General features: G+C 50.2%; 1 protein-coding gene across 5 annotated transcripts in view; it reads right to left on the bottom strand.

Annotated features, from left to right (window-relative positions):
• PPP3CC (protein phosphatase 3 catalytic subunit gamma) overlaps positions 1–12513 on the bottom strand; it is a 35095-nt gene extending 22582 nt beyond the window's left edge. For 4 of the 5 annotated variants that reach the window (XM_052805631.1, XM_052805633.1, XM_052805632.1 and 1 more), the window contains exon 1: positions 12268–12513. In XM_052805631.1, the coding sequence (XP_052661591.1) occupies positions 12268–12319 (52 nt within the window). In that variant the 5' untranslated portion in view covers positions 12320–12513. Of the gene's footprint in view, positions 1–10372; positions 10490–12267 lie in introns of those variants that run through there. The other variant, XM_052805634.1, reaches the window with a different exon arrangement.
• Positions 12514–15161: the final 2648 nt, after the last annotated feature.

Below are 15161 nucleotides of genomic sequence, written 5' to 3'. Positions count from 1 at the left end.
ACCTGAAATCTTGCACCCCCAGGGCACTGAGAAGGGTGGAAGAGTCTTGCCCACTTCCTGCTCCTATCTGCAAAATGGGGAAATAACTCCTTATCTCACAAAAAAATGCTGTGGCTACTCCCAGAGTGCCCAAGCAGTGAAAAGATACAGCGTGCTAAGCTCACCCTCAGAGCCAGCTCCTTCCGTGCACTGCCCACAGACTTTGACAAAAACAATGGATAAAACATTCACAACATTGGAGCAGCAATCGCTGTGATCTTCGTGCCATCTTCCCTTTGTACACAAAACCACGTGTTGCACCCAGTCTAGTTTAAATAGTGAAATCTTTAGGTCTGGGACTCATAATTTTGCAAGGGCATCAAAACACACTCTGTAGATCGCTCCTGAGAAGACTACAATTCCCACTCTACCAACAGGACATAGGCTGCATGCCAAAACACAAACAAAAGGACACAAATGCAAGTGAACTTTTGAGGTGTAAAATGGATTAAAAGGTCAGCTGTGCTCAAGGGGCTTCAGTAAAATGAAGAGGATAGGATATCTTTGCTAGAGTATGGTGCAAGACTCCATTTGCTGCAAAATTAACACAGATTTTATTTGCCAGACCAGTAGCAAGTGGGTATTCGCAGCACTCCAAGAGGACATGGATAGTTAAGGATGGGAGAATTTGACAAAAAGCTGCTTCTCAACCACCAACTCTACAGAACTAGAGCATCACAGCCCATTCATTTGCCCCTCAGTGCAAAAAGACTATATTCTATATTCCTCCGGGAGAAAAGCATGTGTTGCATTTCTACATCTGTACTTAAGCTATGCCCCTATTAAGCTTCATCATGGCTCTTCCAGCACAGATTGGGTTGGACCACGTAATCTATCACGCATCTTCGTAAGAGAGTGGTTGAAACAAAGCTGAGATCCTCTCCTCCCAGAACTGGAGGCAGTAGCAGCAGACAGAGCAGGGCTGACTGATCCACACCTCCAGAAAGAGCCAGTACCATGGAAGAGAAAACAAAGTGATCCTCAAATTATTGTTTATATATCTGAAAGTCCCTTGGATTGGTACAAAGCAACAAAGTGAGATTCATTACTGAAAAAGGAGCAAGTACTATTTGCCTGAAGTGGCAGCTACAGCAAAACTCAGTTTGTTCCCTGAGTGTTTGGGTCTCTAAGGAAAAGAGGTGTCCTCCCACACTGGGACATGTGGGACTTCAAGTCCAAAAAAATCACCCAGGATTAAACATGCTTGATAACAAACTTGAGAGAGATTTCTCTGCAACTCCTGACACCCATCTGGGAGTGAATCTGAAGGGCAGTGAATGCAATAGCCCCCTTCCCTGCTTGCTCCTCATCAAATGAATGATGTTACAGATAGATAGTTGAACAGATGGTTACAGATGCACTTTGGGGAGGAAAAAGTACATTTTGGGCAATTTGAAGCAGCCAGTATAGCTCAGACAAAACTAAGCACAAGTAAAAGCTGTCTTTTTCTTATGCTGAGACACATGACGTAAGGTACTAACAGCTTCCAATTACTGTACCCTCTCCACCTGTGCTGGAAGGCATCTGAAATATTTGACTGACATTCGGCTAAGGGTTTGACGACTGGGGATGACAGATGTCCATCTGCCACAACGGAGATCTGGCCGCCACCGAAGCTGGACCCGGCTGTCAAAGGTAGAAACATTCACAGGGAAAAGTCTGTATGGGAGCCATCTGTACCCCCTTTGAAAGGCAAAGAGAAAGCTGCCTCCTGTGTTGAGCTGTGCATAGCAAGAGCAGCAGGTCAGGGGTTTTTTTTTCCCAATTTCCAAATAGCCCAACGTTATTTTTATCAGACATTTCTATTCCCATTCACACCTAACCTACATTTGTCTATTCAAAGTTGAGTCCAGGGCTCAAACAGAGCCAGGCAACGATCTGGAGAAGTTCAGCAACGAAAGGCAACAGCAATGCTATTTTGTGCTTGCAGAAAGCCTAAGTTTCAGGATCGTGCAGAGCTTTGACAGTCATTAACGGGGAACTAAACCTTGAAGGCAAGTGATGCATGCCATCGTTACCTACAGCAACGCTCTAGCCAACCTGCTTCAGTTCTTCCCTATTAGGGAGTCCAGACCAAAAACAAGGATGGGTTGAAGCTCAACAGCTAGAGTAAGCTTGTAAAATTCAAACTTGCTGTTAGTCCTAATATTTATTAGCAGCTACCCAGTTTTCCATGGAATAATCTTTATTTTCTTGAAATTATGAACAATACAAATTTCTGGTCATAAAATGCTGAGATGTCTTTGCTTTAAGAATCCCTATGCTGGTTTGCATGACATTTTCTCTCCCCTGGGGTGCCTCAGGGCAAGTTTACATGAGAGTCTGCAAAAACAGATGTATGCTTGATACCAATTTTTCAAAGCCTGGACCAAGCCCTGACAAATAATCTGTGTCATTTTTCAGTCTGAAGCAGTGCTGGCACAGGCACCCTGACCCTGCTATGTCAGAGAAGTACTGCTCTCTCCAGCTACAGAAGCTATGTGCAAACAAAGTGATCATGAAGTAGAGCAATATATAGCCTCCTACCACCTGAGAAAATAAGTAACTTTTCCCCTTGCCACTGGATTGTGCTAGCATAAATAACATTAACGTCTCAGAAGAGTCACCAAGTAAAGCAAACACCTTCCTTGCATAAATGCAGCAAGAGCCAGAAATTATTACTACTGCCATTTCTGTCTGCCCTCCTCCAAACTTTTGCATGTTCTTTCTAATCTTCCGAGGGCAGCAATTTTCCTTTCTTGCTATGAGTAAGAAACCCCAGATTTCAGAAGCTCCAAAGACTTACAAATGGAGAAAAAGAAAAAAAGGGAAAAAAAAAAAAAGTTTTGTTTCTCACCCCTGGAAGAGCTGTAGGAGGACCCAGCCCTGCACACAGCTCCTGCACTAAGCATCAACCAAAACCATCGCACACCCCATCCCCATTAACAGAGTATCTGGCACACAAGACTTTGGTATCTTTCTCATCCATTTTGCCAGTCTAAATTCCTACTGAATGGCAGCTCCTTCAAATACAGAGGAGCATTAAATGCAGTTCCAGCTTTATACGAAACTAGTCAGAGCTGTGCTGCTAGAGCTGAAGCTGGCCTCCCAGTGTGCAACTGGTTCAGAGAGCTTGCTCTGATCCTTACCTTGAGCCAGATTCCTTTTTGTAGGACAACCAGAATATGTCCTCACAATAACCCTAAAAATATCTATATTGTGTGTCGAATTCTATCAGGCTGAATGATTTCTTTGAAGGGGGAGAGACACAGTCATCACAATACTAGAGTGAAGCGAAATGGAGAAAGACTAATCAACTGAACCGTTCCCATCAGCAAATCTGTCTTTACCTTACCAACTACCTTTCAGTCATTCAAGGAGTAACACCCAAATTTTGAGGCCATGTTGACTTTCGGTTACTAGAATCTGGCACACACAGTCTGTGCAGAAGCCAGGTGCATTTAATTCCAAAAAAAGCAAGCGACAGTCCTGTGCATCAAAATGCAAATACAAACATAATGTGTGCCAAACGAGCATAACCCAGGCCATGCTTAAAGCTCCCACAGACCAGCAGAAATACTAAGTGCAAAGCCAAAAGGCTAGGAAACCATAAAAGCTACCTAAATCAAAAGTCCATCTGTGCATTGCGGAAGCCATACAGCTTCTGAAACTTTATAGCTACCTGAACTGTGCTCATGGACTCCTAAAAACTTTAATCGGGATAGAAGGTAATTATCCTTAAACTGTTCTGATGGCAAAACATCTAGCACGGACAGTAAACAGTGTTATCAGACTACGAAAAAAAAAAAAAGGTGTCTTTGCCAAAGTAAACAGCGGCTACTCAAGGAGGGTTCACCAACAGAGCTGTGTGCCAAGATTTGCCATGGTAGGCAAGCCCAGAAGCAGCTACGATGGCCCCTTGCCGGGCTGCTGACCCGCGAGGTGGAGCTGGCACTCTGCTCCTTCTCCACGCTCCTCAAGGAGCCGGTTGAGATTAAAACCGGGAGTATTTAATTAGAACGGAGGTGACTTAAAACTGTCACTGCACATCAGCCGCCCAGCTCTCAGCCAGGAGAGCTGTTCGCAAAGCTTTCCCTGCGTCAATCGGCTATTCATGCCGGGGTTCCCGCCCTGCCACCGAAAACGAAGCTGAACCTCGGCCATAGCCGAGACCCAGATCCATGCTGTGCCAAAGCACTCTGCGGCTCAGAGGCTCTCCCGAAAAAGTATTCAGTGCGCACTGAATTTCCTCAGCCTCCTCAGGAGTGATGCAGACATTAAAATCATACTTGCTTGCAAGGTCCGTCAAGTTTCCAGCGCCCACATTGCTATGCGTAGGTCCCTCTCTTAATGACCAGCACTGATGCGGATTTACCTGGGATTGTCATTGAGACAATCTGTCCAGAGCGAAGTCCTCTGCTGGGGACACGGGCTCCTTACATCACTGAGTGCCAACTCGCTAGCTACTGTCAAGGAGAGCACATAAGCCCTCAATACCAGCCTGGAAAAAAATCTCTTTTTTTGACCCTCAAGCTCTATAGACTTTCCAGCAGTTAAAAATACACTTATTCCTACAAAACGATCACTCAACAGCACACTGACCCACAGCAAACCTGGTGTCTTCCTCTCAACGTGTCCGTCGGTGGGACGGTCTCTCAGCCCACTCAAGGGGGTCACCGCTAAGCTTGAGTGAAAAAGAAAAAAGAAGGAAAAGGCCGAGGTCTACAGCAAACAGCTGCAGCTACTTAAAAAAAAGTGAGCTCACCAAAGGAGACGGGAGGGGATTCCTAGATGTCAGCAGGCAGGGAAATTCACCACCTGTTTCACAAGGTTAGCAAGCTGCCAGCATGTCCACTAATAGATCATTAATACAAGAACAGCGGGGTCTTTGTGTCAAAGGCAAATCCCCCACCTGCTGGTGAATGTAAACCTGACCCCACCACCAGCAGTGGCCGGGGAGGGGGTGCTGGCTCCCATTTTAAAACTCCTTTAAGCAGACACAATTTTGCACATTGCAAACTTTCAAGATCTTGCTCAGGACAACACTGTAGGCAGGCTGTTCCACATGGGAAACCTTAACAAAATAACACCCAGAAACACTCAGGCTGGAGCCCAAGTACCGCAGTGGAAGCACGCAGAGCCCAGCCTGCAGGCCCTTGGAGAAGTGACTGTTTCATTGCATCCAGCAAAAGGTGGTCACATCACCCATAAACAAGAATTTGAGCACTTGCAATCCCCACTGCAGCAAAAAAAGACAAACTCATACACAGTAGGGTTCTCAGTTTCTCTTCTCTTCCCACCTCACGCTTTAATGCTTCAACCCGAGCTGCATTCGCACTGGATCAAAATAGCGTTGGTTAAAACATTTCTTGCAATGTGCTTACTCCAATGTTTGACATTTATACCCACATATCACCTTATAACCACACAGACGTGCAGACGGTCTGAAGGGAGCTGCAAACTAATTAAAATCTTGCCGGTGGCCATACTGGAGATCAGCCAGAGCAGCTTTCTTGCAAACCAAAGAGTAAGTAGCCCAATAAATGGGCTAAGTAAGTTCTAGCAATGCTTTCAGAGCAGCTTCACAGACATTCACGTGCCAGGGATGGAGCTCAGTGACAGGAGCCCCCAGTTATCGCTGAACCAGCAAAACCAGCCCTCTGCGCCTCTGTCTTCCTCTGGAAAACCTTTGTGATACATATCCGAGACATCACCTTTGGGATAATATTCTCACCGCTGTTTGAGAAGCCATTTTACCACGTTCGCTACACCTCAGCAACTGATAAAAGGGAATATTTTCTACAGCAGGCTAGGGAACCGAAGACTCTTACTGGGATCACTGTTGACACCGCTTCTCCCCGTTTTCCTGAAATTTACCCCGTACTGCTTGTCCTACACAAGGGAGATCCTTGCACACTCTCACCAGATACGGCTTGGAGCAGTGAAGGTGCTTTAAACTCACGTCTTACAGCCACCACCATTGCAAAGGTATTCACTAAAGGCAGGGAAGCACTCAGAAGCCAGGAGACTGATGCAGACTTTTGGAGAGAGAAACCCCACAAGCCCTCTCACGGCGGCATACCCAGGCTCCCAGCTGGAGGAGGTCACATTACTCAACACGCTCACATCCACCTCTGCTCCTAATGGAAACACAGCGAGATCCTATTAAGGTTTCATAGCTGGAGACACTGCAGCCAGAGACAGCAGCAAGGTTTTGCTTCGGAGGCTGCAGGTCTGAAGTTAGGGTGCAGCCCGGATAGCCTGACACTCCTCCTCCCTGCCAGCGAAATCTTTAAAAGCTGCACTGAGATTTCTTTTTCCTACCGCTTTTGAGCACCCTCTGCATGCAGGAGTGCCCACCCTTCATCCTCCATCTCACTTCTGGTCCATGCCATCCTAACCAGAGATGCTCTGGGTGCAGAGCTGCTCCGCATCCCTCCCTCTACCCCTACACCAAGCTCCCTGCCCTGAAGTGTCTTCCCAGTACACTTGACCCGGCTCTTAAGTGTCATCAGTGTATGCCTCTTCGGCACCATGAGCCTGGCAGACCAGCCTCCAAGAGCCATTCAGAGCCAAGTCTTGCATTATAGGATAATGCTGATGCCTTTACATAGTCTGTTTCCTTGCTCCCGCTGCTTAATGATGTCTAATTCCATTACCATCCAAGACATTAATGCACTGTACATCTAGTAAATACACCGGCCATCCCAACACAATCTGCAGAGGAGTGCAAGGGATTGAACAGGGAACACCTGGAAAACCAACCAAGCCAGGAAGGATCCCGGACAAATATAGGTCTCCAAGGAGTATCTTTAGATTAGCAGGCGGCTCTGCCCCCACCGAGACCCCAGGATTTACCTAAATAGCTCCCTTCATCACAAGCAGCCCAGCGTTCATTGCTATTTTAAGCCAGCACCCTGCCCTACTTCCTAAGGAACAGCCTGCCTTCTCCTGCCCATGCAACCAAATGAGCACCAAAAACATTACAGCTAGAGGAGACAAATTCTTCTCAACTCTGCCTTCTTTTATTAAATGAAAAATACTATTTCAGCACAGTACCTAGCTAATCCGGGCTCATTTGTTCCAATTGCTACAGAATGGGCCCTCCAAGCAGCCGGCACAGCCTTGAACCAGGAGAAATGGGATTAACCTTTCACAGGCTGATAGCCAGATAGCAGGGAACCAGAAAAAACATATTAAACATGGGGGGCTCCAGAGGGACACGACCTTCCCTCCTCTCCATCCCACCTCCAGCGCCGATCTGAAGCATCTGGTGTTATTCTCAGAGGAAATAAATAAAAAGACAGCCCAATCTGCTTTCCCTGATGCCTTATCACAGTTTTCCAAACAGGTTTTAGTACCCAAGCCCAGCATTGGGGTTTACGTTTTGCCACCAGTGGTGGCATTTCTGTTAATTAGCATGGCAGCAGAGCATCTCTGTTACAGGCTACAGAGACACCTGGCTCTGGGAAGTTTCATACACAAAAAAAGGGTACCGCTGGCTCGCTCTGGGACAGACGAGGGCTACATGAAGCATACTAGTGCTTGAACAGCTTGCATTACCCTAAGATGTTTGCAGAAGTGCCACTTAGCACTGCATTCGACTTCCGATTCATTTTTGGATGAAGTGCCACATGATCTGGCAAAATCAGCACCAATTCTGCAAGACCCAGTCTCAGCGCAGCCAGAAACCTACCCCTTTTCCTAGCACATCCGATTTACAAATAACAAACCATCTTTCCTGCAACAAAGACTCCCAAAAAACCAGGTTCCCAAGTAATCTGGAGAGATCCTATGGGGTTCATGCTTTAAGGGTTATCTACACTCAGGACCTTCTTGAGCTCTGTCCAGACAAGTTGCTATATTATGACACAACTTGCTTTTTAAAGATCCCACCACCGCATCTTGACCCTGATGGTATTTGCACTTTTCCTCTGGCACGCCCCAGGTCTGAGAGCACGCACCTTGGCCTTTACCTCCATTTTTAGCCATTTTCGCAGCTCTTTTTTCCCCCTCAAGTATTCCTTATTAGCTACAAAATAGCAACACTAAACAAGACAAACCAATTAAAGCATTACAGAAGACAAACATGAAACGAACAGCAATCACAGTGATGGTACTACATATTTTTTCTTTTCAACGACCGCAATTTCCCTTGTATTCAAGATTTTCCTGAGCCTTCCCTTGCTTTCCATGCAATTACAAAGCTACTTTGACTCTTGTATTGGCGCGCTCTGTTATAAAAATTCTCTACAGCTCCCAACCTACTGCTACTGGAGAAAGCCCAATGCTCAACCATCCAACTGCATTTCAAGAGTAGTAGTTCATATTAAAAAGGTAGGAAGGAATCTACACATTTTTCGTAAACTGAAAGCGTCTTCAGCCAACAAGATGAACTAGCACACCCTCTGAACCCTATCCACCTGGCAGCAGCGCGGGGGAAGCTCTCCAAAGCCTCTGAAGACAGCATCTATTGATCTGACGCCGGTTTTTGGCTCCCCAGAGGCACAGCTTCTGCTGAAGGCACCGGGAGCCTCGCTGAACAAATCCCGTGGGATTGGACTCCATGCCTCTAGCAGCATCTCTGCCATGCTACAAAGGCACGCGCTCACTGTGTGCAGAGAAGGGGAGCAGCTCGTCGGGTGTTTTCTGTTCGAGCATGACCTCACCCAAGCTGAACACGCAGGTGGTATGAGATATTGCTGGGGTAAGCGTGCTCAGATTGCCCCAACGTTCCTTCACTCCCACAAACCTTAGCTAGGTATTAAACAGATGATTTACAACACATCTGAGAGGTTCACACCACGAACCAGGCAGCTGACATGTAAGAGAGCATCACGTCAGGGGTCTTACATTCCATACACGCACTTTAAACATCTTTCAGCTGCGGAAAAAATAAACTAGATATGCAGAAAGGTGCCTGAAAAAGCCTTATGAAAGTTCTTATGAAAGGACAGCAAAGCGCAAACTTGAAAAACCCACCTGTTTACAGGACACTTTTAGTTACGCGGTCTCAGCACCGGTCCCAGCTTTACCACCACCGCACAATTCCTCAATGTCAACCCACTGATGGCGGCTCAGTCTGCCTATCTACAGAAAAGCAGAAACCTAGCAGTACTTCATAAAACATAGCACAGGCACTATTGAACAGTACGTGAATTAGGCACGTCACTAATTACTGACAAACACACAAGGGCTGCCAAAAAGAGGGCACCGGATCCTAGCTGCTCCTCGTTCACAGTGCAATGCTTCAATAACACACACATACAGAAAATCACTCTAGATTATCTGCTCTGGCTCAGCCAGGTGTCTAAATACCAGTACCCTGTTTTTTAAAACAATTTTTCATGGGTGCAACTGCAAACACAGTAAGCTGGGTTGCCTTCCACCATTCAGCCATGCTCACGTGTCTTTGGAAAGGATCCTCGCAGCACACAGCTACGCTTACCACTGCTGTTGCTTCCCAGAGGACGTCGCACCTTGCAGGCATGATTCGCTGGAGGTGGAACGAAGCAGGATCGCTTCTGTGCAACAAAAAGCTCTGCAGGTTTGTTTTCACGGGGCTCAGGGTGGGAAGGCAACCACCATGCCCGAGTCCTGAGCTCGAGCATCCAACCCACGTGTGTCAGGGGCACTGCAGCAGCCCAAAGCATCGCGCCCACGTGCCTGCGTAACGTGTATTTCACAGGCTGTGGATCCATCAGTTAATTCAAGCCTATCTTTGGCCTAATGTAGATAACCAGACCTAGCTAATCACTCAGATTTCCAGCATAACCACCCCAAGTGCTCTTATGAGAGCACCAAGTCTGAACATTAATGATCTCAGTTAACATCAGCCATCAGTTTGCTGCTAGAACTGGGCTACTAAAAAGCAGTTCTTGACATACCCTAAAATTAGAGATTTTAATAATGAACATGAAGCTACCCAAGTACAAGTTTAAGCACAAAACTGAGGCAAATGGAAACACTGTATTTCTCCTGACTAAACGTAATTATAGTTAACACTTCTACAGGGCTCTAGAGATGTAAATATATAGGTTAAACATAGTTAAAATTCTACATCCTACTTAATTGTAGGCATTTTCAATTGAACAAAATTAGCTTTTATCTTCAGGTTTAAATTATTAATAAGTGCGAACAATGTCACCACCTTTAAACAATAATCACAACCATGGAAGAAGCTATTCCTCCCCAGATTTCTAGAGACACTCGAATCAGCATCCCAAGCGTACCTGGGGGAAATCAAATCCTCTCCTTGACAAGTTCCCACGGCTCTCGGAGCATTAGTGCATGGAGCGAGCAGGCTCCAGCCAACACCACGAGCCTCCACCCCACCTGGCTACAGACTAATTACCAAAATTAGCGGGGGCCATCCGGATGTGGCAGGGTTGTCAAGCCCCCGAGCGGCATTGGTAACATCAGCAGGATTGCTGATAGGGTTTCCTGGGATCTGGAAGCCCGAGCAGCAGGGACAGCATGTCGGTACGGACGACTCAGCTGAATCATAATGGCTGCATTGACATTACCTTCCCCGAACAAGGCCAACCTAAACACACGCAGCTGCCTGGGATTTAGCAGGAGATTTATGGTTTGCACCAGCCACTCGGGCTGCCTGCAGACCTACAAATCACCAAGCCGCATGCACGGCTCTGGGGAAGACCCCGGGTCCCCCAAATCCATAAGCCCACCAGCCTTATTTTGAGCGGCATGCTGAAAGCAACCCACGAAAGACACCCGCGGTCAGTGTGGAGCTAACCAAGCCCGAGGGGCCTCAAAGTGCGGGCTGCCACCCTAGTCCACTCTCCTTTCATTTGAGGCCACAGTTATTAACGTTTAAACATGTGATCAGCCACATGACAGGCTAAAAAAAAAAAAACAACAAAAAACCAAACCAATTTGGACACATCCAGAAGAGAAGGTAGAGATGGCAGCATGCATCTCTCTGGTGGGCACACCCCATACCCGTATATTATAACCGTTCCTGGGAAACCGCTCCTTTCATCAGCCGGCTCGGGGCAGCACTACTCCCTGCAACGATTCAAGCCATCCAGGCGAGAAGCTTTAATAACCGGGCGATTGTGTAACTTTGACAGCTGGGTGCCTCTTGGCTACAGCGGTGGGTGCTGAGCAAAAGTTTAAGCAAGCGAAGGCGCGCAGTGGATGTTCCCCAATGCGTGGGTACGATAATGGCACTAGATCAATTAGGGCAGTGAAATGTACATCATACGAGCCTCCTCCTAATCCAGGAGTTTCTCAGCTAACGTATTTCTCTCCTCGTTAACTGCTTCGGTGTCTTCTGCTCTTTCAAAAATAGTACCTACTATAACGGGTCCTGAAGAGGGGGCCAGCTGGCACCCGCCTCGGGGCATCGAAAGAGCGAACAGGGCTTTGGGGGAGGCAAGGCACAGGCAAGCAGGCAGGGAGCTGCTGGAATGAGGGCAGGGTGAGCTCTCGCCCCCCCCCCCCAATCCTCAGGGGAAGATACAAAGCAGGGCCAGGCCAGCGCCCTGCTTCCACCCAAAGCAGGGTCTCAGCACCCCAGGCTGGGGGGCGAGGACCTCATGGGTGTGAAGGAACGCAACGCCTGCCTCAGCTGCCCCCCCCCCCCCGGGGCTGGCACCTCTCCCCTCCGAGCCCACCGCCCATGCCCTCCTCTGGGGACTGGGCTCTCCCCAGGACGGGGATCCCCCCTGCCAAAGCAGGGCAGGGATGCCAGCCCCCCCCCCCCCCGCCCCTTGCCACCACCTGCCTCCCGCTACCCGTGTGTCCACAGCCCCATGGGGCCGGGGCTCCCCCAGCCCATCACCCCCGCAGCAGGACCCCCACCTCCCACGCACTGCACCCCCCCCCATCCTTGCACTGCACCAGCGTGAAGACCTGCACCAAAGGAGAAATGAGGCAAGACTGCTCATCCTCTCAGACCGGGGGGGGGTACCCCCCCAAGCCAAAAATGTGTGTGTGTGTGAGACTCCTCTCAGAGCAGGTGCTGCCCCCAGCCTCACTTAAAACCGAGATGCCCCCCCCCAGGCTCCTCCGCAGAGGTTTCTACCAGACAAGGGGGACCCCCCCGGCCTGCCCCCCCCCCTCAGGGCTCTCCCTCAGGAGGGGTGCCCCACCGGAACCCCCCCCCCCCCCCCCAAAAAAAAACCCCAAACCCAGGCTCCCCCCTACCCAACGTGCCCCCCCCCCCCGGTCAGTGCGCGCCCCCCACGCAGACAGGGGGCGCCCTCGCCGCCCCCGGCCCCTCACCCTTGACGATGCGCTCGGTGGTCGGCAGCTTGTTGTGGCCGCGCCCGGACATGGTGAGGGGACCCCGGCAAACTGGGCCGCTTCGTACCGGCCTCCCCGCTCCCCTCACCAAGGAGGGGACCGCGGAGGTACTTCCCGGCGGAGTTGAAGCGGGTCCCGAGTGCTGGGATGAGCCGCTGAGGTGCCCCCGGCGGCGGCGGCGGCTCCGCGGCTGCTCCGCTCCCCTCCCCCCTCCCCCCGCCGCCACACCGCCCTCCTCCCTCTCTCTCTCCCCCCACCGCACTGCGCAGGCGCCGCTCCGCGCCCGCCCCGCCCCTCCGCGCCGCGCCTGCGCGTCAGCCGGCGGGGGGAGCGGGGAGGTGCGGCGCCTGCGCTGCGGGTCACGTGAGTGCTTTCCCCGCCCCCTTTCCTGCCGCCATCTTGGAGGGCAAGGGGGTGTTGCTAGGCGACGGGAGGGCGGGAGGGGGGCAAGATGGCGGGAGGGCTGTGAGGAGAGGGGCGCGATGCCTCTTGCTTCCATGAGGCCAAGGGGCTCCTCACTCCTCAGCAGCCCCCTGCCATGGCCTGGTTCAGGGCCGAAAGAGGAGGGGGGGGGGAGACATAGCAGGTAAAAATAAACCTCCACCGCACCCATCTGGCAGCACAGAATGGGAAATCGGGCACGGGGCGTGCAGCATTCGCGCAGCCCAACAGCTTGTGATATATGGGGAAGCAGAGACAAGCGTTAACACTCCCACTGCAAATAGAAAGAAGGGCTAGAGCTTGTCTGAGGGCCGAGGGTGACCCCAGCCAGGGCAGCTTGCTGGGTTTAACCTTTCTGCTGAAGTGGGTAACTGAGGTTGCAGGCGTTCATCAAAGCATGAGGATTTTGCAGCAAAAAAGAGCCCACCTGAAGCCTCGATGCACAGGCCAGGAGCACTGCTGTCTGACAGGCCCCTGGAAGAACTGCGCCAGCGCTGAGGAGGAGAGAGAGCGAGTCAGATGCATTCTGTGACCTTTCTTCCTTAATGTAGCATTTATTTTTAAAAAACACCACATTATTTCAAGATTTGTTTTCTTTAGCTGTAACGGGGTTTCTAAAAATTGTGCTTGCCACTTGGAACTGGCAGCTTGAGGGTAACGGTATATAAAAAGGCAAAAAAAGTGAAGTAGAAAAGCAAAGTATGCTTTTTTTTTTTTCCCTCTCCTAACGCAGGGTGGGGAAGCAAGGACACAAATAACACTGCTCCGAGTCAGGCTCCCTCGTGTGAGCTAGAGAGGAATACAACATCCCACAGCCTTGCTCCGAAACCTCAGCCTCCCTCCAGCCAAACGTCAAAGCTTGGAAATACATTTAAAAAAAAAAGAAAAAGGGCTTTTTGACTCTTAAAGGCAACTCCTGGAACGCTGTGCCACGCGGGCAGGCTTGGGGGGGGGGGGGGGGTGTCAGTGCCATCTTCCGTTGGGCCTGCTGCACTGCACAGCCCTGGAAATTGGGGCTGGAAAAGCAGGATTGCATCACCCAGGCTTTCCAGCCCGGCTCAAAGCCTTCCCCTTGGAAAAATCCTGAACCAGCGGAGCTCCCGCCCCTTCACACCCCAACTGGCTCTGGCCACAGGGAGGTTTCTGCCGCTAGAGCATGCTTGCAACCCTCCGTCATTACAGAATATATTTTATTTATGGAATTTTACAAATAACTTTACAATTCACGTGACATAAGTTATGTTCTTTGTTTCAACGCTTATCTCTTACAACACCTGAGTTACTGAAATACTGAGATGGAACTTGAGCTTCAAACTGGACACGGGAAGGGAAACACGGATGAAAATCCATAACAAGCTCAATTTGGGTCGCTTTCCCTCCTCGTCCTCCTGCCTGCCCCATCCCTTCTCCGACAGCAGGTACCAGCCTGCCTGAGCCAGGGACAGGAGCTCTCTCCCACCAGTCCTGTGGCGGAAGGAGGGTCCCTCTCTGCGAGGAGCCTTGTTTCTCTGAGGGGTTTCACCCCCACCCACACACCCAATCTTTGGGTCGCAGATTTCTCAAAGTCAACTCAGTTGGCAAGAAACAGGGTTAAACTTGAAATGAGAAGACGACGGACTCATGATCCCCACCGTCATGTGCCGAGGGGCCCGTACCAGCTCCGAGGAAGCCAAGCGTCAGTCCTTGCCACGTTTCCAGCTCTTGGGGACGCAGAGGACCTCCCAGCCACAGTCTGCAAGCACCTTGCGGTCCCCAGGGGACAGAAAACAAGATTTCCCCCCCCTTCGCCTCCAACGCAGAGGCTGTTCCATCTGTGCGCACCGCTGAACGGCTCCTGCCAGCCACGACTTAGCCCTGGCAGTGCTATGGCTGCCCTCTGCTCTGTGGAAAGCAGCCAGCGATACAGTGTTTTCCAAATACTTCCTTGAGAGAGAAGAGAGGGCACATATGCCATTCAGAGGACTCAGTTTTTCCACATCAAGTCGGTCAGACGGGGCTGCAGCTCTCTCAAGCAGGGAAAGGGAGTTTCCAATACCACTTTCCTCCCAACTACTGATAAATTAGCAGCAACATAAAGCACGGGTAATGACTGCGAAGTGCTGCAGAGGTGGCTGGGTGCCCGAGCCAGGACAGGTCACACTGCTTGGAGGTGGCTCTGTCCCACGGACCAGCCGCAGAGGGATGAGTGACTTACGATGACCGTCCACACGAACAAGAGACACTTGCACGGGATAAAGCAGAGCCCGTCTCTCCTTGAGGGCATCACCAATGGCAGCAAGCGGCCCAAGGACCGTGTGGGACCTCTGGGTTGAAGGGTGCTCCCAAGAAGGCTCCCTGCTCCTTGACATGCTGATATTTAACCTTCTGGGTGCGGGACAAAGCCAACAGCCTCCTGGGTGCCAAGGGGACAAAGTCAATGCCTGGCCTAGCCA

This window comes from Harpia harpyja, chromosome 13 (genome assembly GCF_026419915.1).
Source record: "Harpia harpyja isolate bHarHar1 chromosome 13, bHarHar1 primary haplotype, whole genome shotgun sequence".
NCBI classification, from domain to species: domain Eukaryota; kingdom Metazoa; phylum Chordata; class Aves; order Accipitriformes; family Accipitridae; genus Harpia; species Harpia harpyja.
This window is presented reverse-complemented; position numbering and strand designations above follow the sequence as displayed.